The sequence below is a fragment of the Elgaria multicarinata genome, chromosome 5 (genome assembly GCF_023053635.1).
Source record: "Elgaria multicarinata webbii isolate HBS135686 ecotype San Diego chromosome 5, rElgMul1.1.pri, whole genome shotgun sequence".
Classification (NCBI taxonomy): Eukaryota; Metazoa; Chordata; class Lepidosauria; order Squamata; family Anguidae; genus Elgaria; species Elgaria multicarinata.
In genome coordinates, this window is record NC_086175.1 from 116379516 (window position 1) to 116406148 (window position 26633).

The 26633-nt window shown below is 39.8% G+C and overlaps 1 protein-coding gene across 3 annotated transcripts in view; it reads right to left on the reverse strand.

The window, feature by feature from the left end:
- Window positions 1-26633, reverse strand: part of GRIA4 (glutamate ionotropic receptor AMPA type subunit 4) — a 270915-nt gene that overhangs the window by 69813 nt on the left and 174469 nt on the right. For all 3 annotated transcript variants that reach the window (XM_063127100.1, XM_063127101.1, XM_063127099.1), the window contains exons 5-8: window positions 13056-13109; window positions 9477-9635; window positions 6408-6575; window positions 1922-2026 (exon numbers count right to left, since the gene is read on the reverse strand). In XM_063127100.1, coding sequence (XP_062983170.1) covers window positions 1922-2026; window positions 6408-6575; window positions 9477-9635; window positions 13056-13109 — 486 coding nt within the window. The remainder of the gene's footprint in view (window positions 1-1921; window positions 2027-6407; window positions 6576-9476; window positions 9636-13055; window positions 13110-26633) is intronic.

Genomic DNA, 26633 nt, shown 5'->3' on the forward strand with positions numbered 1-26633 from the left:
TAATAATAATAATAATAATAATAATAAATAACATCTCTATTGGACTATGACACCCAGATTAAAGACATTTTGGCTTTAGTCAGCATCAACCAGTTTCCAAGACTGGACTGAAAATAAAAATGGGCTGAAAATAAAAATGGAAGAAATACGTTCTCCTCTGTGATGTTACTTGCTTGCCCCAACTATGAGAATAAAAACTCAGTAGGCTTTCACTAGCGTAATGAAATTGCAGGTTTGAATACCTACTCCTTTTGTGAGGAGAGCGGAGGCCTGTATCATTTTAGAGGAAGGGCTATAGTTATGTATGCAAAGTACATGCTTTGCATACAGAAGATCCAAAATCGTCTGGACAGTATCCAACAGGGCTTCTCCACTTCTGCTGGTTCTGTTGTGCCCATGGGAGTGACTGCTTGCACAAAAGGGCTTTTGTATTTCTAAAAATAACCCCAGAAATGAGTGGAAATGCTCATTTCTTTATCAGGACAGATCAGTGAAGCTCTGTTCTGCGTGCTCCAATGTGCAAGTGGTGGGTCCTGCAAGTGCACCAGCACAATAGGATACTATCCCTGATGTCTCAGGTTAAGAGGATCAGAGACCTTAGCTAGACCTACCTGCTATCCCGTGACGCAGGAGGGAAGATCTCGCGTTGTGTTTAACGTGAGATCCCTCCTCCGTTTACATGAAACGACCTCAGGAGAGGCATCGCGCCCGCCATTTTTATTTTTAAAGGGGCACCAGCGCACGAACGCTCGTGCACAAAAGGTAGGTAATTTTTTAAATTTAAATTATTTCCCCTGCTCCCCCCACCCTACCCCCGATTGGTGCAGCACTCCCCGCGCAGAGCCGGGTGAACCCACGGCACCCAGCCACACGTTCCGCGGTCTCGGGCTCAGCCCAGGACCACAGAAAAACCAGGGCCAAAGTGGAGGGCGAGATCCCAGGGCAAGGGAGGGATCATCCCTCCTTGATCCTGGGATCCCCTGTGCGTCATGTGGACATACATGGACGATCCCGGGGTAGCCCCGAGATAAAGCCCTGCCTAGCTATGACCTTAGATAGCTACACTGGGAAAGATTTCTAACAAAGACCCTGGAAAGCTGCAGCCAATCAGAATAAACCAAGTTTAGAAGGACAGAGTATGAGGCAGCTCCATATATGAATAAAAAAATTAAGTAATTTTTTCACATGGAACTTGACATTAACGTACTTGGCTTTGTTTCATAAGCTTATAATCCCTTGAGCATGAGCAGTCACAAATAGCTGTTCTCTTCCCTCTGAAATCAGACTATAATTACAAATGAAAGAAGAGAGCAACCTTTCTTGCTTCCCACCCCCACCCCCAGGATTCATATTCCAAAACTTGGCATCCAAAAAAAAAAAAAGGAAATCAGTTTGTTGAAACACTTGAAGAGTCTTTAATTTTTTGGACTATTACAAGGAATCACAGCTAAGTGATTGCCTAACCTTAGAATCTTAGCTCTTATCTTCCTCTCAGTTTCTTTGCATGTCTAGACCATTTTGTCTGTGTTATATTTTTTGTTGTGAAACAGAAGACTCCATCTTTATGAAAAGCACAGACGTTGTCTTGCCGCATGAGAATCTCCGTACATACATTCACTGATGTATGTATGTATGTATAGTACCTCTTACTGTATTTAAAGAATATATCCAAGCTGTTTATTAAAAATGCAATGCAGTACATTAAAATATAATAAAATAAAACATTTGTAAAACCAAGTACTCACATAGCGATCGTAAGAGATGCAGATTTGTTTATTTGCAATATTGTGTAATGAAATTACAACAATAGAAACATCAATGAATTCGTTAGCTAGAACGTTTATTAACCATTCCCATAGACACAAAAAGACAACTGAGCTAAGAAGATGTCAACACATTTGGATACTGAACCAGAACAAACCTTTCGAGGGCCAGTCGTCTTCAATTCAAACACGTCCATTGAATAGTTGACTCTGCGACCATAGTGGTCAAACTGAACATTTCCTGTCAGTCCTTGTATTCGAACCTTAAAATTGGAAGTAAAATAAAAGTGTGGATGGTTAATGAATGGTTGCTTCATTGTAAGTTACCGTATAATAATTGACCCTTATAAACAGTACTGTCCATCAAGGAATAATTTTAGTTGATTAATCATTTGCCTTTTTGCCGATTTACTGATCAATTAAACGTGTGTTTAGATATTACCCAAAAGCCAGTGTAGATGCCTTTTTGAGATATTCAAGGAATTGTAAAATAAATTACGACATAATCAAAATCTCATTTTTAATGGAACTTCATCTTTAATATTTTCTTTTTAATTCCCTTTAATAGTAATTCACCAGAACCCAAACGGCCTTAAAAATAAAAGGTTGTGTCTTTAACTGCAGCCTCATTAATTCCTCCCTCTGGCCTGGAGGCATGGGGAGCCTCCAGGGGAAGTGCAAATCCATCCCTAAATCCTCTCTGTAGTGTGTCTTAATAAGGGTCAGGAAGAAGAGAGCAAATTCCTTTCTTTCTAATCTATGGAAACTAGAAAACTGTGTGCTCTACAGACTGTGATGATGGTGAGTGCTGAAATGGAATCAATGAGTTTAACCTATTATCGCTTTGTGTGTGTGTGCTTGTGTGTGAGAGACAGCATTTAAATATTCCTCAAAGAAACGTAAAGCGTTATAGGAGCCTTTGTGCCCCCATGTATACTATGAGACAGATAATTTCCCCACTTTCTGTAAGCAAATATTCCTACAACTATACATTTTCTGTAGAATATTTGAAGTAAGCTCAGTGTTCAATAGCTTTCCATAACAGTAAATGTGTACCTTTCAAACAATGATCTTTTTTTCTTTAAGGTAAAGAACCAAATTACCTTAAAGTTGAAAACTTGTGCTTATAGGCAGAGAGCTGCCAGCAGTGGCTTCTTTTCTGGGTTCACACAACACACTAACCCAAATTAAGTGGTTGAGTGTGGGTTATTGTTGAACCGTGGGTTAGCGTGTTGTCTGAACCCAGGACATTTTCTTGTTAACCATACAGTGTAGCTTGTTAACCACCCTAAACAACCTAAGGACAAATCATGGATTCTCAAGGTGGATTAACAAGCCACCTATGGAAAATGCACTGCATTCAGGCAACGCAATAACCGATGGTTGAAGAGCAACCCATGGTTCAACAACAACCCACACTCAAACACTGAATGTGGGTTAAGGTGATGTATAAACCCAGTCATAGGATCCGTTCTTAAAAAGAGGGTCCTATGCATGTTTAGACAGAAAAAAAAAATCCTAACAATGGAAATTATAGGATTTCTTTCTGTCTAAATTGGTATAGGATTGCACCCTAAATCATCTTGACAGAGATCTGGGACTTTCTAACCCTCTATATTCATCAGGAATGCAAAAATTTCATCAGTGAAAAATGCCTCTGTCCTATTTCTTTTTAAATGGAATAAGAAGGGAGAAAGATGTAGGGATTTTTATTTTTGTGAGTTATACAAGGCCAGCAAAGTTAAATACACCTTAAAGATGACAGAAATGTATTTGGCATGCAGTGTGACAAAAAGATCAAACAGTTCTTAGACAATAATTTAAAATTTCATTTTCTTTTAATATTGTGATGTGGAATTAATATGGGGTGCATGCTGAAAACTTATCTACCATCAATAATTCACATTCTTTCAGTCACAATGTTGGAAAAGGAAATATAAGCAGGCTTCCAATTCTGTCAAAATATCTAATGCTGTGAGCCAGCTGGAGTGACTTAATATTGCACACCCCAAATATTTGGATTTCATAACTCATGCTTCTAAATATATGACTGCGTTGTTATGCTGAGTCTATTTAAGATTAAAATTGACTGGCTCCTGCTACAGAATAATTATCTGAGTATTCTTCTCTGTGGCAAGAGGGCCTAATCTGTTCTCTATACTGCTGTCCTTAAAAAATGCCAACAATTTATGGCAAAGTTGCTTTTTCGTAATCATATGTGAGTAGACCTGTACTTTTTTATTCTCCTTCCCTTTTTCTTATGTTACCACGATGATGATGATGATAATGATGATGATGATGAATATACCGCCCCATAGTTGAAGCTCTCTGGGCGGTTTACAAAAGTTAAAAACAGTGATGGTGTTTATTGATGGTGTTGTAAAAATAATAAACATAATAAGAACAGTAACAACAACAAAACTGTTCTCCAATGTGTGGGAACATCTATAATAATAAAAGAGGATAATAATGTGTTTTTATTATAGATGTGTGTCTGTCCATCCATCAGTACCACAGCACCAAGACTGTGAAACCTACCTGAATTCTGGCAGGCACACAAAGTGGACTCTAGGACTGTACACCACGGGATTATTTTGTTTGTCTTCGGGGAACATAGGATTGTTCAGTTCCCAGAATCTGGGCTGTGACCATAGGATTGTTTGGTTCCTGGAAATAGGACTCCGACCTTGGAGCCCAGAAACCTCACTCCCCACTCCCCGTTATAGGAAGTGCAGTTCTGGCTACGTTTCCGTGCTAGGAAACAGAGCACAAAGACGGGAAAAGGGGAGGAGACTGGGCATCAGCCATACAATGTTTCCTATGGCCGCCCTGGCCTCCTTCCCTCCCACTCTGAAGCACCACTGCTAGATGGGCAAAATTGCCCATCTAGCAGAAATGCAGGGCTGCTGGAGAATGGAGGTGAAGATCGCCACTGCACTCCAGCCACCCTGCCTTGGATACTCAGCAGCCCTTGAGTTCAGAGGCTATTGGCTATCTTCATAAGGTTGCACCCTTAAATGTGTCCATATGGTTGAAGCCCACAGTAACATCTTCAGCCAAGAGGGGAAGACTTCTCTAATCAGCATACAGCTTTGCGGTGCATACAGTCTGAAGCCAGGGGAATTTAGTAGGCCAAGGGACAGAGTTACATGCCTCCCCTCCAGGGCATCAATCACCCCTCCAGGGCATCAACCACCCCTCAGAGGAATGGAATGGACAGACCCCTCCCTCAGGGGGCTATGGGGTACACCATGGCAGGGGCCATGCCTAGATGTACAAGAGGGCATGGCTTCACTCAAACAGGGCGAGCTCAATATGTTCAACTCTGACAGCTGTGTACGTTTGCTTGAAGGTTATCAAACTAAGGGCTCTTCCAACCTGTGTAAAGCTGGCTCCATTCACTAGTTTAAAATATAGGTAGCCAAGTCAACACTCACAGCGAAACATAACAAACAGGACAAGCACAACTATGTGCTTGTCAACAATGTTGTAAACCGCCCAGAGAGCTTCGGCTGTGGGGCGGTATATAAATGTAATTAAATAAATAAATAAATATGTTTCCTTTCGTGCCTCTTTCCCCCAATTCTAAAGACCTAGGGACAGACACACATGAGCTCACATACTGAACTTCTACACTATTTGTCCTCCCCACACAGCACCACCAGTGAGTGGCTTGTGCTTCCATGTTTCCTAGTTAGACAAGTGATGCGATGTAACAACTGCATAGGTGAGTGTAGAGGAAGAGGGCCCCACTCCTATATGTGGTGCTCAAACCTCTCATGAGTAATGACACATTTTGGCTACTGTGTGATCCACTGAAGAAAGCGTTTTAATGGCATATGAACCTAAGTACCTTTTCTTATCATGCTACTGCCTGGCCTTGGACAAGTCAGCTGTCTTTCAGCTTTTCATCCCCCGCCACCATCTCATCTGCAAAATGTGAATCTTCATGATCTTATTTTTGTAAGAATGAATGAGAAAATTATTGAAAAGCAAATTAAATCTATATAAGAATATGGTAGAAAAAGGCTTATTACTCGAGGTCTATCACACCAATTTTGTTCATTTTTATTTTAAACTGAAGCTTGAGCAGTGTAGATGTCCAGAAAATTGTGAAAGTTCAAAAAAGTCCAAAGCTCGAGCTTTGATAGCAATTACTTTCTTCCATGCCAAACAGGCAGGGCAACCCCTCCACCATTAGGATGACAGACAGCCCTGCTTGGCCAATCAGTGTGCTGCGAAAGCGGGCTCTGGGTGTAGCCACCCAGTTAGGCTGTTGTTGTCAGTGGGCAGGGGGAAGGGGACGGAGGTGGCCAATCGGGGTGCACAAGGGAGGGGTCACACCGCATGCAACTTTTGGAGGGGGGATTCATTATGAATGAGCTACGTTTGCATTATTCATGAACTGCTCTGTGGTGAGGGGACTGTGAGGAGAAAAAAGTGGGGGAAAGAAGCAAGACTACTAGCGCTCATGGCAACAGCTTTACACTACTATACTGTAGAGTGTTACTATAAACTAGTCACAATACTCCAACAATTTCTAGGCATTTCAAATGTTTATAGCATTTCCCAACACAGCACTCAGGCTATGACTTAAACCAGACACTCACACAGAATCTAGAATGAAGCCTGGCCAGAACCAACCTGTTTCAATGTTCTCTCCATGTCAATCCCTTGACTCCATGGTGCAGCTGGATTTGCAAGGCAATCCCCAGCGTTCCCTCTCCGAGAAATATCAATTTTCTGCCTTCGAAGATTACGGAAAGTCTCGGCCATCACAAGAACCCCATCGTAGGTCAGAGCAGAGGTATACTAACCAAGTGGAAATAAATGTATATCAATATTACCATTCTGTTCCTTAACCAAATAAATAAATAAATGGTTCAGCATCAAGCATTTCAGTTCTTGATTGTCCAGACTCAGTGAATGGAATTTCTAACTAAAGCATAGGTGGGTGTCTCTCTGAACAAGGATGTCAGGATCACCATGTTCTTTGTATATTATACAAGTTTAGCTTTTAAATGGCATTAGGTAAAAAGATCAGAGAACGGCTACTTTAAGGGAGCCTAGAAGGACTGGAATAAAACTGGTTGTTTTCACTCTGCTTAAATTTCTTGTTAAGAGCGTCAACAGACTGGGGGGCGGGATCGCAGCTCCCTATTGTCACTTCTCCACCCCCATTCCTGTCCCATAATACTTTCTCTTTCTATCCAGAGAAGAAAGAGGAAGTAAACAAAGACCTCGTGGCCCATGCAGGGGTCTTTTTATCGCACTACTTCCGTTTCTTAAAAAAAAAAAGTTGGATAAAAAGGGGTCCATATTGTGTGAGGGGAAAAAAGGAAAGATGGAGTGGGAGGCGCTTGGGAAGCAGAGGATGCCTCTGAAAGACACACAAAAAGCTGTGAGTGGGAAATAGTGAGCATGTGATGATCACCACAGCCTTTTAAAGATTCACATGTAAGCCCTAGGCCAGAAAATGGGGGAACAATTGGATTTCATTAAACATGTTTAGAATCATGAATAAAAGAAATGGAAAGACATAATATTTTAAACATTAATGTTATGCAGTCTAGTATGTATCCATGCCTGTTCAAGGAACCTTGTGTTTAACCAGTGAATAATTTCAGAAATGTAATAAGTTTGATATTTATAAATATTTTTTTAAAAAAATAGGCATATGCTGTCTGCCTGAATCATTGGGTTGCAGGATATACACACACAGTGTGACAGATCAGGTTGAGATTCTGGAGATATGCCTAATATTGCATTAATTTTCTCAGTGTCTTTAGGAAAACTTCATTTCTTTGTTGCCTATTTTTCAATAGAGTTATCATCAGAACCCTACTGATAGGGTTATCGACAGAACTGAGAATTTCTTTATCTACAAATTCTCCATCCAAAAGATAGCAGGTATTTCAGAAGAAAGATTTGGGGCTCATCTACACCAAGCAGGATATTCCACTGTGAAAACAGTATGAAAGCGGAATATAAAAGGCAGCAGCCACTCTACTACTTTATAGCGGTATTGAAGTGTACTGACAACTGTTGGGGCCCATTGACACATACCATATACCGCTTTCATAGTGCAATATCCAGCTTGATGTAGATGTGTCAATGGGCCCCAACAGTTGTCAGTGCACTTTAGTACCACTATAAAGCAGTAGTGTGGCTCCTGCCTTTTATATACCGCTTTCATAGTGGAATATCCTGCTTGGTGTAGATGAGCCCTTGGCTTAGGGATTGTCTGTTTCCTTCCTAGGAACCATTTTTGCAGCTTCTAGGAGATCACCCAGTGTCTGGACCAATGGTTGCAAACAAGTAGGGAAAACAATTATTTTTTTACTTGATTATCTAAATTGTGATGTTTCTTGATTAATTAATTGATTAAATTTAAATAAATGTACCACCTCGGCTCTCTTTGGCAGAAGTATCCTCTGTCTATGTGACTATGAAGGGATAAATGGTGCCTTCTATCCAGTTTTATAAATATTGCTTTTCAATAATACTAGTACTAATACTATTTTTAAAAAATCTGTACCAAATCTTTGAGGGTATGATTTCAATTGATCAAAGTGTTTTAACTGATTATTTAAACAGATCAACTAAATGCTTCAGCACACACTGAACTCTGCAAAGATCGACCAAAGCAAAGTTGTTATCATAACAGTTTTGTTAAATGCATTATTTATTTATATCAAACATTTCTCAACCACTATTTATCCAGAGGATTTCAAGGGTGGTGTACAAAAATGTGAATAAAACTGTTCACACAAACATATAAATACAATAAAAAATTATGCATTTAACAAAACTGTTATGATAGTGTGACCATAAGGAAAGGAGGACAGGGCTCCTGTATCTTTAAGAGTTGTACAGAAAAGGGAATTTCAGCAGGTGTCATTTGTAAGCATGGAGCACCTGGTGAAATTCACTCTTCAGCACAACATTTAAAGCTGCAGGAGCCCTGCTCTCTTTTCTATCTCGTCAAGAGGGCAGGGCTCCTGCAGCTTTAACTGTTGTAATGAAGAGGGAATTTCACCAGGTGCTGCATGCATACAAATGACACCTGCTGAAATTCCCCTTTCAATATAACTGTTAAAGAGAAAGGAGCCCTGTCCTCTTTTCCATATGGTCACCGTAACATAACAGTTTTGTTAAATTCATAATTTATTTATACCAAACATTTCTCAACCACTATTCATCCAAGGGATTCAAGGGTGGTGTACAAAAATGTAAATAAAACTGTTCACACAAACATATATACAATAAAAAACAACTACAACAGAATACTACATAACAATGAAGTAGAATAAAAAAACACTGAATTACAGTGCAAGCCTATACTCAGAAGTAAGACCAATTGAATTCCATGGTGCTTAATCGCAGGTACATATGTACAGGATTGCAAGCGAAGGCTGCAATTCTATTCTCACTCACCTGGAAATAAGCTCTATTGAACTGGGTGGGACTTCCTTCTTATATCCCATACACAGTAAGCACTATTGAACACAATTGGACTTATTTCTGAGTAGACATGCATATGATTGCACTGTAAAAGCATAAAGACAAACAGCTGTACTGCACTACAGTAGCTTAGTAATTATCTTCTTAGGGAAATATATTTGCAATATAAAGCAGCCACCTATGGCAAGAATGCATAGTTCAAGTTAACCTATTTGAATAGCAATTTTAAGATATAAAGGAGACAAGTACCTTAGGAGGAGTCTCTGATCCTGGGTATTCTCTCTGGTCCAGTTTCTTCCACCGTTGCATGAGTTTAGCAACCATTGGTGTATTGAAATCTACTAGCTGAAACCCTGTGACATTTGCTCCTCCATGCATAAACCTCTCCAAAGAAATATCCTTGAACCCCTGCAAAAATCAATTAATACAATACTTCATTTGACCTTGCATGCTGATAAACGTTCTCTAGAAATTTTAAGTGCTCATACATAAACAGCTGTAAAGTAAATACTTTATATTTTTAAAATAATCTGTTTAATATAATTTCCTATCGTTATAATTATTGCAATTAAAAATAAAATATAATTGAAGAATATAAACCATGTACAGCTGAAAGTATAAAATATGGAAACTTAAACCACAATATAAAAGTACAACCATTCTACAATTCCATTGTAGATTTTAAAACGCGTTTGAAAACTCATTTGCTTTCAATAGCTTTTGTTATTTTAGCTTGATCTACTGTTCTTATTACTATGATTATTCTCTTATTTCTGCTTTGTGAACCTCTTCCCCACCCCCCTTCATATGTTTTAATGTGATTTTAGATTGTAAGCCTATGGCAGGGTATCGCTGTTTTATTTGTATATTTTGTACAGCACCAAGTACATTGTTGGTGCTATATAAATAAATAAATAAATAAATAATAATAATAATAATAACCAGAATAAAATATATTGTGTATATACATTATGTATTTTTTTAAAATCAGATCTCAGTGAACAAAGAATAAAGATATATATCATCTCTGTATTTACTGTTCCAAAAATAATAAATAGGCTCTAAATTTGTACAAAATTATACTCTCATATCCAATTTTCTCTGGAACATGTCTAATAAATCAATATCATTCCCATTGTTACATCCCACATTCTAAAAGAAAAGTCAAGCATAGTTGGCCGGGGAATGCTGGCAGTTGAAGGACATTTTCTCTGTCTAAACATGTATAGGATTGTGCCCTTAAGGAATTGGGCCATATTTCCGTAACATGCTAATAGCATGTTTATTTCCGTAACATGCTAATAGCATGTTTATTAATAGCATAAACTGGGCTTATACAGTTTTCATCTGATCAACATATATGATGGTCTTTCTTTCAACAAAATTCAAAACTGTACTTAAAGCCTTATTTTGCCAATTGGGCATATCACCCAAAATATTGATATGTTCATTACAATAACAAGATATCAAAGGGCAGAGATCAGGTCACAATTTATCCGTGTACTTAATCCATATTTCAAAAATTGCATTCACACAATGATTCTTTACTAACTTGTCCATATCGTGTTCTTTTTATAAATCCATGACACAGTTTGAAAAAGTGAGTAGAGTATAATGTTCTATTCCAGTGTGATTTATTCAATTCCCAAACATTTGTCTGTCTATATATCATGTAACAATAGGTGCATATCCTTCCTTTCTTCTAAGGTGAGCTCATCGTTGACAAAGCAATGTTAGAACGCTTTTTCTCCCAAATAGATTAATTGTATTTATCTTGCCATCCCTTTAATGTGGTATATTTTATAGTTAAAGGGATATTTAGTTATTTAATTTACAAAAATAAAATTGTTAAAGAAAAAAGAAAAGTAGCCCTCAAACCATCTTGTGAGTAGATACTGTTTAAAAGTGTTTTTTACAACTTTAAAGTTCAGTTAAAAACATAAGACGAGTCATGCTGGATCTGACCAAGTATCTACCTAGTCCAGCACTGTTTTCACACAGTGGCCATCTAGTTACTCATCCAGATTTTTATGATTTTCCCATTAAAATATCTATAGGAGCAGGATGGCCAATGTGGAAGTTGTACTCTGACACACCAGATAGCAGAAGGCTGATCTATTACAATTGAATCTGGAACAATCAGCCAATGATTTGCATGTTGCTCAGTGATAGGCTGGGGGAGCGAAAGCACAGACTCTGGCTCACGGGTTTGAATATTAACCAAGGAGTTTGGTGCGTCTTTCTGCGTTTGGAAAAAAACCATGGCGGAACCTCTAGAGCAGCCTTCCTCAACCTGGGGCGCTCCAGATGTGTTGGACTACAACTGGCTGGGGCATTCTGGGAGATGCAGTCCAACACATCTGGAACGCCCCAGGTTGAGGAAGGCTGCTCTAGAGTTTGAAGATCTTTTGCAGTTGGAGCAGTATAGGAGATTTGTGTCCCAAGCAAAGCAAGAGGCCAAAAATGGGAATCTGGAAGAATCCATCTGGCTGTCCAGACAGGCTCTAGAAATGCGTCCCAGTGAAGAGCTGATGAATATAAAGAAGCTGGAGGAGGCACTGGTTTCACTAGCTCTGGAACAGGAGAAGGATGGCTTCGTAGATCTGTGTCAGAGTGGATTAATGCTATACGTAGAAATGTATGATAAGCTATTTGACCATCAGAGAGAAGGGATTGCCTTCTTGTATAGGTTATACCGAGATGGAAGGAAAGGTGGCATTTTGGCAGATGACATGGGCTTGGGGAAAACCATTCAGATCATTGCTTTCCTCTCGGGCATGTTTGACACAGAACTCATCTGGTCTGTGTTGCTAATTATGCCGACAATGGAATCTGTTTCTTTCAGTACAAGTTACAGACAGGCTAAACTGGGGCAAGGCTGTACAGCACTATGGGGTACTTCCCATAACAGATGATGAGTCAAAAAAGCTCCAATTGAATTTTAAGCTTTACACAGTATGTTCTGATTCAAAGATAACAGCAAGAGATCCAGTTCAGAGCCTCATTGGTGCCTACACTTAATAAAAAACAAACAACAAACAAACACACACACACACACACACACACACACACAAAATAGGCAGAGGAATAATTGCATTTTCTAAGCGATGTTTTTTCTACAATTGAAGTGCTCGGGAAATGTAGTATCTTTACAACAGAAGCTGGTATTTCTGTATGCAGTATTGAAGAACTGGGTGTGGTTTGCTGCTATGTCCTCTTGCTATGGTTGGAATGTCCTATTTTTCCGGTAGTAAGGCTTTGGATTGGATCAGATTGTCATTGTAATTAACATCAATGAGATTATGCTGCCATAATTTTTTTTATTTAATCACTGCATTTATATACCAACGCACTCAAGATGATTTACAATTATTAAATAATGACATACAATCTAATAGACCTGATACCAATAAAGGGGTGGGGAGGGAAGAGAAAAATAAGCAAATTCAGAAAGAAATTATTATATAGCATTACATAATTAATATAATGGCTGGGTGGAATGGCCGATGAGGGAGAATATTTCAGAAGAGAACAAGCCAGATAGCAGTTGGTTACAGCTGAGTAGATGGAGTGAGCGTCACTGTGACACTTCTCCCTCATTTACATCTAGAGGAAATGGATGCCAATAGAGATAGATTGGGGAGAAGAGAAGCTGATTGGTTCTAGCCAAGCCAGAGGAGGTGCTTTGAGATATTAATTCACCCTCAGATGCAGCCAAGTACATTAAATCAGAACAAAGACACAACCTTTTGGACTGCACAATCTTGAATTGATAGAGCTGTGGAAATTATTATTAGTCAAGCATGAATTTTACAACAGCTTTCTTACCAGGTTTGCAAGGATGTAATGGTAGCCTTTAACGTGCTTTCCAACACTCACAATCTGTAGGAAGCGGGAAAGAAAGAGAACAATAGATCTTGTATTACTTCCAGCTGTGGATATAATTTACAACATATAATTTTATTAATATAATATTGAGATTATTTTACCTCTTCATCATCATTACAAAGGTACTTAAAATTCTAATGCTTAGATGCTGGCAAATATGAATAGCTCAAGTTGTTCTAATTTGAATTAAACTATGGCTACAATACTCCATGTTCCACAAGCAGCAGGAAATCATTTGGAAAGTCAGCTTGTTTGGTAAGGGAGAAATTCCTGCGCTGGCATTTGTATGCTAGGGGACGATCCCGGAAGCAGGTAAGTCTGGGATCATCCCCCCTCCCTCCCCGAAGGCCCTTAGGTATAGAAAGGGTCAAAGAATGGTTGACAGAGCTGAGTATGTTCAGTCTGGAGAACAGATTTATTTATTTATTTATTTATTTATTTATTTATTTACATTTATATACCGCCCCACAGCCGAAGCTCTCTGGGCGGTTTACAACAATTAAAAATAGTAAACATTAAAAGTATACAAAAATTTTAAAAAACATAAAAACAGCATAAAAACAACAGATCTATTAATGGCTACTGAGTCCTAATGGCTATATGCTACCTCCAGTATCAGAGGCAGTATGCCTATGTACACCAGGTACTGGGCAACATGGGCAGGAGGGCACTGTTGCGCTCATGTCCTGCTTATGTGTTTCCCATGTAGCACCTGGTTGGCCACCGTGTGAACAGACTGCTGGACCAGATGGACCCTTGGTCTGATCCGGCATGGCTCTTCTTATGTTCTTCATAGAATCATAGAATAGCAGAGTTGGAAGGGGCCTACAAGGCCATCGAGTCCAACCCCCTGCTCAATGCAGGAATCCACCCTAAAGCATCCCTGACAGATGGTTGTCCAGCTGACTCTTGAAGGCCTCTAGTGTGGGAGAGCCCACAACCTCCCTAGGTAACTGATTCCACCGTCGCACTGCTCTAACAGTCAGGAAGTTTTTCCTGATGTCCAGCCGGAATCTGGCTTCCTTTAACTTGGAAGGAGATACGTTTATTTACTTATTTATACATATTTATACATACTTAGTTATACATACATACTAGTGTTAGACCACGTAATATCTTAAAATCTCTAAGTGGCTCACACCACAATACATAAGCAATACAGTAAAAAACAAACTATTTAAAAACAGAGACATGATAGTGCTCTTCAAATATCTGAAGGGATGTCATGCAGAAGATGGAACAGACTGTTGATCCAAAGGGAAGGAGTAGAATCAGTGAGTGGAAATTGCAGGGAAACAGATTTCAATTAAACATTGCAAGAAGCTTCCTAAAGGTAAGAGCTGTTCAACACAGAACAGATTGCCTCAAGAGGTGACAGGCTCTCCTTTGCTGGAAATATTTAAGCTGAGGCCAGACAGCCATTGGTCAAGGATGCTGTAATTGCATTCTGCAGTTACTGTGCTGAACAAGGTGTTAGACTAGATGACCTCCAAGCGATACACTATTTATTTATTTGTGACATTTCTATATCACTAAATATAATGAAATCCCTCAGCAGTTCACTATAAATATTAAATCACATTTAAAATACAATAAAACACAACATTAAAAACACTTCCCAGTACAACAAAAACAATTCAAGGAACAGCAAAATGGAACTGCATCATTATTTTAATTACAGTGCAGGGAAAGCCTGGTAAATAAATGTGTTTTCAGGCGGAGTTTAAAAGATGCCACATTTTCTGCCTCCTGAACTACATGAGAGAGGGCTCTCCAAAGTGTGGGTGCGGCTACAGAGAAGACCCGCTGCATGGCAATATTTTGGAATGAGCAGCAAGGCCTCCTCTGAGGATTTTAAAGGTTGCCTGGGGATCTGCTAGATATTCTAGTCCCAAGTTGTTTAGGGCTTTGTATGACAATACTGATGTTTTAAAATGTATTTGTTGTGCTGACTTGAGAGGTTTTTAAAGTTGAAAGACAGTCTATACATCTCTTAAACACAGAAATCAATTAATATGAGGCCATCTGTAAGACGAAGTTCTATAATACAAAGCATCTTTTTCATTTAAGTATTCTTCAAGATAAGTCTGGAAATAAAAGATCTATATTCATGTTAAACACCCCTAACAAATGAGGCTTCACCTGCAGGACTGTGTGGCAATCCACTGTCCAGAGGCAAGGAAAGAAGATGGTCTCCCCATACTATAAATTTTAAGTGGTGTAGAGGCTTCTATCAAGTAGAAAGACTAAGATTTGAGTGGCAATATTGTGTTAGGAACAGCAATGGAGTAAACCTCAAATGCGATGAGATTTCTATGCAGCACCTGAAGCAAGGATAAATCTTTCAGAAAGCCATCTAGAAAATATTTTAAAAGTCTTTGAGGGGGAAAAAAGACGATAAGTGCTGGTGAATGTTCAGTATGGCTGTAGTAGCACTGAAGATAGGCTTTGGAGAAAGACTTCCTGATAAAGCAGGTTTTACTGATTCAATGAAAGAGGCAGCAGGCCTCTGAGGTATCTGTTCATGGTTTCCATTCCCTAATGAAAAACAGAAGCTCTATCTAGAATGCTGCTGGAAGACAGCGAGTGTCATCACGCAGGGGGAAATCGCATTTGCTTACCATTACTTCTCCACCTGCATGCTTGTCCCTCATTGCTTCCTCTTTTGAAAGAGGAAGTAAACAACTTGCATGTGGCCCATTCAGTGGGCTGTTTTGATCCCGCTGTTTCTCCTGCACACAGCAGGAGATCGTGGCAACTTTCGTCTTTAAAAATAAGTCGGACTTACTGAGGTCTTTTTTTGTGGCACAAAGAAGGCTAGAAGGGGCGGGAGGTGCACGGGAGGCAGACAATGTCGTAAGAGGGACCCGCAAAAATCCATGAGTTCCCAGTAATGAGCGTGCAATAAAATGCTCATTTGATGGAGCTCAATTGATTATTATTTTTCAAATGTAGAGGCAGACTGGAATGTTACATTTACAAAGAAAACACAGAGTTATGCTAGAAAGGATGGGAACAAAGCGTGTATCAGAAAGCATTAACCCCCATGGCAGATAAGGCTATCAGTGGCACCTGGTCATGATGGCTGAATATTACCTCAAGTATCGGAAATAATATGCTTCTGTATGCGAGTTATTGAGAAGCAGTAGCGGGAGGGTGCTATTGCATTCATGTCCAGTTGCTTGGTGTTGCCCACTGTGTGAACAGAATGCTGGTCTAGATGGACTCTTGTAATGATCCAACATGACTCTTCTTATGTTCTTAGGAAATGTTTTGACAGATTTCAGTCCATGCTATTGTTATCTTTTTGATACTAAGCAAGTTTTCCTTTTTTCATAGCTCATTTCTGAGCAGAGGGTTGGACTCGATGGCCTTATAGGCCCCTTCCAACTCCACTATTCTATGATTCTATAAATGTAGACATTCATTCACTGGGGCAGATTCTATAGTCTCATGCTCAAATTCAAAAATATTCAAAGAAAACTTATCCTGCAAACTTGGAAATACTATTTCTGACTGTAATGTCTGAAATAGTGATTGGTATCTGAAATTAATATTTGACTCTTAGTACTGGCATTCCATTTTGGACTCTAAAGATGTTCATAAATATCATTTGACAGGCCTTGGAAAGTTATCATAAGGTGTTTTAGTAGTTATTGAAAATTATTTTTAGGATTCCTTTAAGGGAAAACCTTTTATAAAGCACTTTCCCAAAGAACTCAAAGCATGTACTTCCTCAGCAACCCTTATAACAAACCTTTAAGAGAGACCAGTATGATCATCATCTCCATACCACCAATATTGTTGATAGTGATGGAGATACAATGGCTAAGACCACTGGATTCTCAAGTCATAACCTATGGCCTAAACTGCATCAACCCCTTCTATAAATGGTGCATTCTTTGTTCAAAGAACCCTTTGTCTGCTACCCAGGTACAGACACACCTAGGTACATAAAACAGACATAAAACATGCTTTTAACTGGAGAATTAGTTGCTACTGTCTCTGTTTTGAAGTATCTGGATTATCTCAAGAGATCAAGAGCCATTTCCCAACAGTTGAGAGAAACCCTGAGATGCTGAGGTTCTTTCTCTTTCCAAACAGTAAAGGTAATTTTGTGTTTGGCAGCTGTGCGGCATCCCTATTAACGATGACATGTAAGCCGATATGCTACCTTCCCATCTAGCTCCATACAAAAATACTCTGAGCCATGAGGTGGGTGATCTCATACTTAAGAGATACCGATGCTTTTAATAAAAATGCATGAGTGGATGAATTGAATTCATCTGTCTGTGGCACAAAGGCCATTACAAAATATAACCATGTATAAAATATAGCAACACAAAATACTAGTAAAAGCAAACCAAACAGTAACACACATTTACAAAAGGTGTATCATGATCATCTCCTTTACAATCTCCTGCAGGCATCTTTAAAAAAAATTCGACGGGTTTTCCTCTGTTGCTACTACAAAGGTAGCAACCTTATTTGTGATGAAATGACTACAGTCTGCCAACATCACTGATAATGTCAGCTGGAGGCCATCCAGCGCTTATTCTCAAAAGATCCCCCAGAAAGCTAGTCCTAGGTTCCTTATACATGGAACAATATAACAAGTAATACACTACATCTTCTACTTCCCCAGTGGCACAGATACATAACCGCTGTGCATAGGGGATCCCTTTAAACTTTCCTTCCAAATATGCTGATGGCATTGTTTAAAAACGAAGGGCAGTAAATGCATTTCTAAGGGCAACAAAAGTAAACTCCTGGAGGTACCGTTAAAAGCACTGTCCTGTCTGAAAAAAGGCTGAACCATAGGGGAAAATGCTTGAAATTGGCTGGCACATACATTTTCAAGACAATCTATCTCAAAAAATCTGTCTTTGATGAAGCGTTTATCCTTATGAAGTAAGGCAGTCTGCACTTCTTCAAAACAGAACTGTGACAATGGCCTTAGCTAGATCAGTGGTTATCCCGGGCTGATACCCGGGATCGCCCCTGTGCGTCCAGATGATGTACAGGGGATCCCGGGCTCAGGGAGGGATCATCCCTCCCTGGCCCTGGGATAAAACCCTACACTTTGGGCCTGGTTTTTCCCGCGGTCTCGGGCTGAGCCTGAGACCACGAGCGTGTGGTCCGTTTCCGTGGCTTTTCCTGGCTCCACGCGATTACTCACATGGAGCTGAGCACTGTGCCCATTGGGGCTAGCGGGGAAATCATTTTTTTTTAAAAAAATCCCTACCTTTAGTTGCTCCAGCGCTCGTGTGCAACCGGCCCTTTAAAAAATTAAAAAATGGCGGGGCGATGCCTCTCTTCTTGAGGCCATCGCGCCTTACGTGTAAACGTGGGCAAGATCTCGCGTTATTCACAATGCGAGGTCTCCTCTCCTTTCCCCCTGATTTTCAGGTAGGTCTAGCAAAGGCCAATGATAGCCAATAATGAGGCCATCCGGCTTTGGAAAAATGCTCAACAAACATTATTTTGCTAGATTTCCTTCTTCATCATTCAGCAATCTTTTCCCATAGAGAATAGATGCCTTCAGGAGGAGGAATAAATCCCATGGAGGGAGTGCCAACAGTTCCTTCAGGAACCCATTCTGTACGGTCCTGCCCCTGACCCTGTATCTCTACCCTGCCTAGGAGTGGAAGGAGCACCTTGGTTGTATTGATTCTCAGTGTGGAACCTACCAAGGAACCCCCATTAAATCTCCCAAAAGTTAAAATTATTTTAAGCTGAGAGTCCTACTGCTTTTATAAGAGATTTCAAGCTGTCCCTAGAGGAGAAGTGTATCCCCACATATTTAAAATTGGAATATTGTTCAATTATGTGTGAATCTATATGTCATTTATAAAGGTATTTCCTCCTTGAAAAGACCATTATCTTTGTTTTGTAGTAATTTAAAACAAAATTCTCCAAGCTACAGACAGTGCCTAGCTTATTTAGAAGCCTCAGACCTACAATAATATCTGGATCTTTCTAGTTACAAACAATAGGGAAAAAAACCTTCTCCTTCACTCAGTCACTGCCTTACCACTTTTAATATGCTATCGCCCCATTCTTTCTTGGTTACAGTTTGCAGACCCATGCACACATACAATTCTGAATTTGCTGGTTGGCATCCATGCCTCTCTGCATACATAATATCTTCCGCATTGACCCATTTTTAATAATTATTACCATCTTGGTTAAGTATGCATGGCCACTGATTTGGATTACAGCTCTCATTTCAGCTAAATCAGGGGTGCAATTTTTTGGGGGAGGGCCACATTGGGTGCAGGAGAATACTTCAGGGGACACACTGGTGGACCAGGGCAGTTAAGGATACAAAATATTTCCTCCCTTCTTTATTTACACCCCACACACACGCACATACATCCCTTCCCCCCTCTACACACAAACATCCTTCCATAAAAACACATCCTTCTACAATCACATTTCCATACATCTGCTAGCCAGCTGAATGGCAGGCCTGGGAGAGTGTGAACTCCATGGAGAAAGGGACTTGGGTATCCACAACAGGCCTACAGGCTTCCAACATTTCACCTAAATCATGCACTGAAAGGGTGGTGGAACATAAGAAATGCCATGCTGGATCAGACCAAGGTTCCATGTAGACCAGCACTCTGTTCACAAAGTGGCCAACCAGTTTTACATCTTCTAGCCATCTCAGAGTTTCAGGCACAGGGTACATTTCCTGTGATTTGGAGCATGCCCCAACAAAGAGGCAACAGCAGAAAATGAGCAGAACTGGTTGGAAGGTAACATGGAGGAAAGAAAAGAACAACACAGGGAAATTATACAAAAGAGGTGAGAAGGAAAGCGCTATGCCCTAAAAGGGTGTTTAGAAATGAGCAAATAAATAAATAAGGAGGACAGACAGGTTGACAATCTGAGAGACACTCAAGGAAGAGAGTAAAAAGGAGAGCTGAAAAGAGAAAGAAAAGAAAGATGGGGCATTAATGTAGGAGATGTGTGACATCTGGCAATTTAGCTGCTGCTGCCACACTTCACAAGATTGGTTAAGGTCAAACTATGCCAATTCTGTAGAGCACGAGAGAAGAGATTTAACTTTCTAGCTCAGGCAGTGGAGGATGGTGGGTCCAAAGTCAGTGGGGCTATGAATCCATTCTGGATGTCAGTCAGAACGCTGAAGGAGCTATCCCAAGATGCTCCAAAATAGGTCAGGAATGGCCTGGCTTCAACTTTTTGTACCATCTGACTTTTCCCCCACTAGAATTCCTGTTGTCCACCACTGTGCTTTATATGCACAGATATAGCACCCCCAGGATCTGTTGCTGCTGCTTCTGCCATATACACATTTATATAGCACTAAAGAACTTCACATGCATTATCTTATTTTAATTCTTAGAACAATTTTATAAGTTATGGTCAGTATTATTATCGCCATATTACAGTGGGTAGGTGGTTGGAGGCAGGGAGAGAATGAGTAGTTTGCCTCAGGCTGCCTAATGAGTTCACGACAAAAGTGAGATTCAAACTGTGAAATCCTGATCTGTAGTTCTGTCCTTGAGCTGCTATACTGAACCAGAGGAGAGGCACAACTAATGTTTTTAGTGGTCCTGAATTGGTACATTTGCTTAAGAACGTTAAGAATTGTCTTGCTGGATCAGATAAAGGTCCATCCAGTCCATCATTACTGGAAAAAGATATCAATCAGCAAGGTCAAAATGGTCCCCTGGAAATGGGGAAATGGTCTACTCTTGGACCACAGTCTATGTTCTATCCAACTATGCTTTAAGGTCTTTCCTTCCCTATCAAATTGGTCATGTTTTTTTTCCCAGGAGGACTTTGTCTAGACAATTTAGGCAGCAATGAATAGGATAGATTTGGAGTGCTGGTTTTGATCCTTGGCTGACAGCTGGAGCTCCTATTCCTTGCAATGCACTTTGGGAAAAGATTGCAAGAATCAATCCTCAGGCCCTTTATCTCAATTATTGTCTGTAGCTTTTTGTGCTAAAAGCAATCATTTTTCTTCTAAAACATATCTGGGCTGGAGGGAGATATGTTCTTTGTGTGTTTCACATTACACATACCTGCATATAACACTATACAATGAAGCTAACAATCAAATCTAATTTTTAATAGGAATGCTTTTAGCTGGATCTCTCAATATATAGTTTTTCTCCCCACACCCCCAATGAGATATCACATATCTGCGTAAAGTGGATGGATCTCTCAATATTAATTTCCACTTACGCTTTTTAATGCAGAGTGTGTGGGTTGTTTCCATTATGCCTGTGCAAATGCAGCTGAAATGAAAGGTCAGCTTAGTAATTATTGATAATTTTGTGTGCAGATAAATTGAGGCAGAACAGTGGGAGTTAATTAATTTATAGCTGTTAACATGTTATCTATGGACTTGATTTACAAAGAGGTCCATTTTCAAAAATCAGAAGACCATATTCTAAGGGTTTTCTAGGACAATTAAGACCAATTTGGTCCTTAAAAGCAAACAAGCTTTTGAAATGGATCTGGAAAAAGTGATTTTTCTGCAAGGGAGTTGGAAAATTCAAAAGCAGCAGATTTTAGGCAAGTTGAGCAGCTGAGAATGCATCTTTGTAAACAGGGCAAAAGTGTGTACAATGAAGCAAAATTGCTACAGCCTCATACCACCCTGAGAGGTTATAAGCCTAAAGAGTTCAACTCTCCCTAACAGCTGGTACACAGATGGTCACTGTCAGGTGCACTGAATAACGTTTTTTTAAAATAATAATAATCTGGGCAACACTATACTTCATGCTGGAATCAGCATTTGAGCTGGACAAACATGCATAAGTTGTGCTGAGCAGAGGATGAAGTTTCCTTTCAAAGTAAGGACACAAAAGTCTTTGAGAAAACCAAATATATGAGTCTGTTCCAAGCTGACTGGAGCAATGCTCCCTATGTCACCATGCTGTGCTTCAGGGCCATGAAAAAGCCGGCACAATTGTTTTGCTTGATATGGAATTGGATTTGGGGCTTTTTGCTCTACCACTTAGCTATGGCTTTTCCTCAGATAAACCCTGTTTATCCTACACATTATCTAAGTGAATGTGCCACTTGAGAATATCACATAAACCTATGCATTACAACCTTATAGATGAAGACAAGAAATGAGACAGCTAGTACAATATCTTATAGTGCTGGGAAATGTAGTTCTATGTGGAGCACTACATCTATCTATGTGGAGTACTAAATTGAGTAAACTTGAGCCCAAGATTATTCCTTCCTTTTCTTATGCCATTTTATCCTTATTTTAGTAGAACTTGATGGGAACTGAAGTTTGCAGTGAGTACTGAGTATGAAGTGAAGTTCAAAATTGAAAAAATATAGTGGACTAGGACTGGGGAGGTCCAGGTTCAAATCCCCACTCAGTCATGAATTTCACTGGATGGCCTTAAGCCAGTCATTATCTCTTAGCCTAAACTACCTCACAGGGTTGTCATGAGAATAAAATTGGCAGAAGGGAATCATAATATACTACCCTGAGATTCTTAAATAAATGTAATAATAATGAGGCACCCAATCAATTTACAGAAGCTTTTGAATTTTTGAACTTTCCTACCCAAAGAAAAATCACTTCAAGGCTCCATACAAAATGTAAATCTTGCCACTATTTTGAAATATCTCTCATAACTATCAGAGTTCTAATTCTTTAAAGTCAATGACAAAACTTTTAGCGATTTTAAGTGTGATGGATTAGGCAATAATCCTTCTTAGGGGGAAAAAGGACTATAAATTGCTGTTAAAGGAACACATGTCATTCACAGTTCAAGAAATATATTTAAGGATTAACCCTGGGTTGTCAAATGAACAAATATTACAATATTAGTTTCTTGGAAATCAATCCACATCCCCTTCAGCAGCAGAGACCTAACTGCGAAAGCTTATGCATGGATTCTGGATGTGCATTTGCATCAAAACAATGGACATTTGGGCACCACTAAATGGGGTGAATGCATCTTGGTGAAGAATGGGAATGTGATTCAGTAACTGATGTACAAGACTAGTTGGGCAGGACTATAGCTGGTTGGGCCACATTCTGATCTAATACTAGGCCATAATTTGCTTTAAACATGGTTTGGTGAAGAAGCTAGGAACCTGCTCACAGATGACCAAATTCCATTTCTTTCACTTATGTTAGATTGCTGTCCTTCTGTTTCCTGCTATATTGCAGTACTTTGTGGCAGCTGAGGACTGACAAGGCATCACCACGTCGGCAGTACTCTTGCCTTTGGCTAGCCGTAGAAAACAGTCAGGAAAGATGAATGCTCTCCCCTCAGAGAGATTTGACCACCCTTGGCAAGCCCCTGAGCAAAACACAGTCCTAAAACTTCTCTTTGTTAAGCCTTTCCTCCCAGAATAAATATCCTCCTCACTGCTGTGGCTACTCTTTCAATACTGGCAGATTCCCCTGCCCTCTCTCCCTCCCGCCACCAGTACTAAAATGCTCTTGGTGAACAAGAAGAAGAACAGGTTTGCAATAACCTTATGATAGAAAAGAAGTGAGTGGACTGATGCAGAAGCAAAATTTAGCAGAAGGGAACGAATTGCAGGGGTGGGGATTGTGGAAGGCTTTGCACAGCTTGTTGGCATAACTTGTTAAGAACTTTTAATATGTATCCTCATTAGTTATGGGTAAAGGCAACCACAATCCCTTTAACTTTTGCCCCTTCCTAGGCTGCAGCAGAGATAAATAGCTGGGATAGAAAGGGAGAACTCGTCAGTGGGGACTGGAGGGGAAGGTGGAGAAAGGAGCCTGTTGCTGGCCAGAGAGTCGCCAGGTCTGTGAAAATGCCACTGAAAGTCTCTCAGCTGCACGAGATGCTTCATTTTCTAGCCACTTTTCCCTTGCATCTCTGTAGCCAGGTAGTCAGTGAGATAAAAAAAGATTAACCTAGGATACCGAGTTCAAATGTAATGACACACAATAATTAATACAAGCTGAAATTCACGACTCCACTACAAACTATGATTTTGAATTTTGTTTCCTGGGCAGGGTATTATGGTGAACCCTAAATTAAAAACCCAAGGAAACATCAACCAGTACATGTGTGAGTTTATACATGTATTCAAATAGTGTTGGGGATTTAATATCCATATCATAGTGAAAAAGTGGCAGTAGGATATTATATAAATCAACAGCTGCACAGACAAACTATTTTATGCTCACATAAAATGCATTCTTACTCTTTCAAAATCTTAAATGTAAACTGTTCATATTTTTATTTTATGTGATAATATATTAGACTAGAGAAAGATTTGATTATAAGGTATAACATTTCTGCCTCAAAATACATTCAGCTGCTTGCAGCAAGAAGTGAATTTGTCTCTGCAATGTCTGTAGGAACAACTACTGCTAAATTTGGAAATGCCTTATCATTATTTCCTAGACTCTTTATATCAATGGTTGTCTTTGAAGGGGACCAGGGATTGAAATGCAGCATGACTTTTTAGGGGGAAGGAAAACTTTTTGCCACATCTTCTGACCCACAATCCCTTAGGTTTTTATGTAAAAACGTGTGTTAAAGATGTCAAGCGTGCCTTCTGAACATTTTTTTAAAAATAGCAGCATAATAAAATAACCTGTAGCACCACTAGATGGCATTCCTTTGCTGCAATTCACATGTGGTACTGCACAATATGCCTTCAGATCTTTAACAAAAATGAGATTCATATACCCATTTCTTTTTAACTCACACAGACTTCTGCAGTCAACAAGGATTGGATACATAAGATTTATGACCTTGTAAATTATTTTACGGATTTCTGAATGTGATTTGGCCTGCACTTTGAGCCTGGTTTATTTTTTTATTTAATAGATTTAGATACCGTCCTTCATCCTATCAGGATTTTAGGGCCGTGTACGGTCATATATGTGCAACTCTTGATTTCTCTATGCTCGATTATGTTCATTTGACTAGCAAATGAATGTGTGGACAGACTCCAAATGCAGTGCTTTTCAGTGAAGTAATGGGAAGAGATACGAAAATTCCATCTGTGATGACCCAAACACATTTGCAAGCTATCAGTTGATGTTGCAGCAAGCGGATAAACACACAGACAGACACAGAATAATTCAGAAGGTCAGGATAACTGTGCATATGCACAAGTCTACATTTCCACTCACCCTTTGCCAAGTCCCAGCCTTTCTCTGTATCTTAGGACTGGAAAAGGAGAGGATTGTCATAGAATCATAGAATAGTAGAGTTGGAAGGGGTCTATAAGGCCATCGAGTCCAACCCCCTGCTCAATGCACCTTAAGCATCCCTGTCAGATAATGCACCTTAAAGCATCCCTGTCAGATGGCTGTCCAGCTGCCTCTTGAAGGCCTCTAGTGTGGGAGAGCCCACAACCTCCATAGGTAACTGGTTCCATTGTCGTACTGTTCTAACAGTCAGAAAGTTTTTTCTGATGTCCAGTCGGAATCTGGCTTCCTGTAATCTGGCTTTCCAGTTGTGCACAGCTCTAGGAGCTCAGCATAATGAAGGAGAAGATCCCCAGCCCAGGCGCCATCTCCAAACTAGAAAAGAAGGATAAGCAGCCAAGGGACTCTGAACGCCTTGGCCAGCCAGTCCCAAAATGACCTCAGCCTTTCACTTTGGTTCTGGAAAGGAAGGTTGGAGCTAACCATTTAGGTGGGAGTTAGCTGAAATGCTCCCTTAGTACGTGATCATATATTGTGTGTCCCTGGGCTGGGGAGAAGAGAAATGGATTGCCCCTGACCTCTCATGGAGATGTTTCACAAAGTCAAGGATTATGCTACAATCTTATTCTTTCTTCCCTGGGAGTAATCTCCCATGAACACAATGGGACTGCCAAGTGAACATGCATAGGATTGAATTAAAGGGAATGGTTATGGTCCTTGTAACTACATGTTTTGCTTGGCTCTCACAGCCAACCAACAATTGTGGACCCATTTGCATATGTATCCTGATTACATTTAATAATACACTCAAGTTACATTTAAAACTATACTCAAGTTGAAAAATATGGCAGTGTGAATCCATTCACAGGATATCAGATTACGAGTAGGTAATTTTGTTCAGCCTTATAGGTAGGTAGAATAATATAGGAATATCCAAGAAGTATAAAGTATTAGCCATTAATCAAAAGTCAGTTCTCTCTCTCGATATTTCTTTGTTCACAACAAACCTTAGAGAAGATTGGGAATTTTGGGGGTATTCCTCTGTAACAACAGTATATTGCAATTATTGCAAATGCAATGAATTGGTTGCAAATGCAATGAATTGATGTGAAGGGGAGGGGCCACAGCTCAGTAGTAGAGTCCATACTTTGCATGCAGAAGACCCCGGTTCAATCCCCAGCATCTCTAGTAGGGAAGGAAAAATTACTGCCTGAAACCCTGGAGAGCCGCTGTTGACAATACTTGGCTAGGTGGACCAATGGTCTGACGCAGCATAAGGCAGCTTGCTATGTTCCTATGTGTGTGTGACCAGTAGGGGAGTGTGTGATTTACGAAAGAACAAAACTACAGTCTAAGTAAAAAAAATG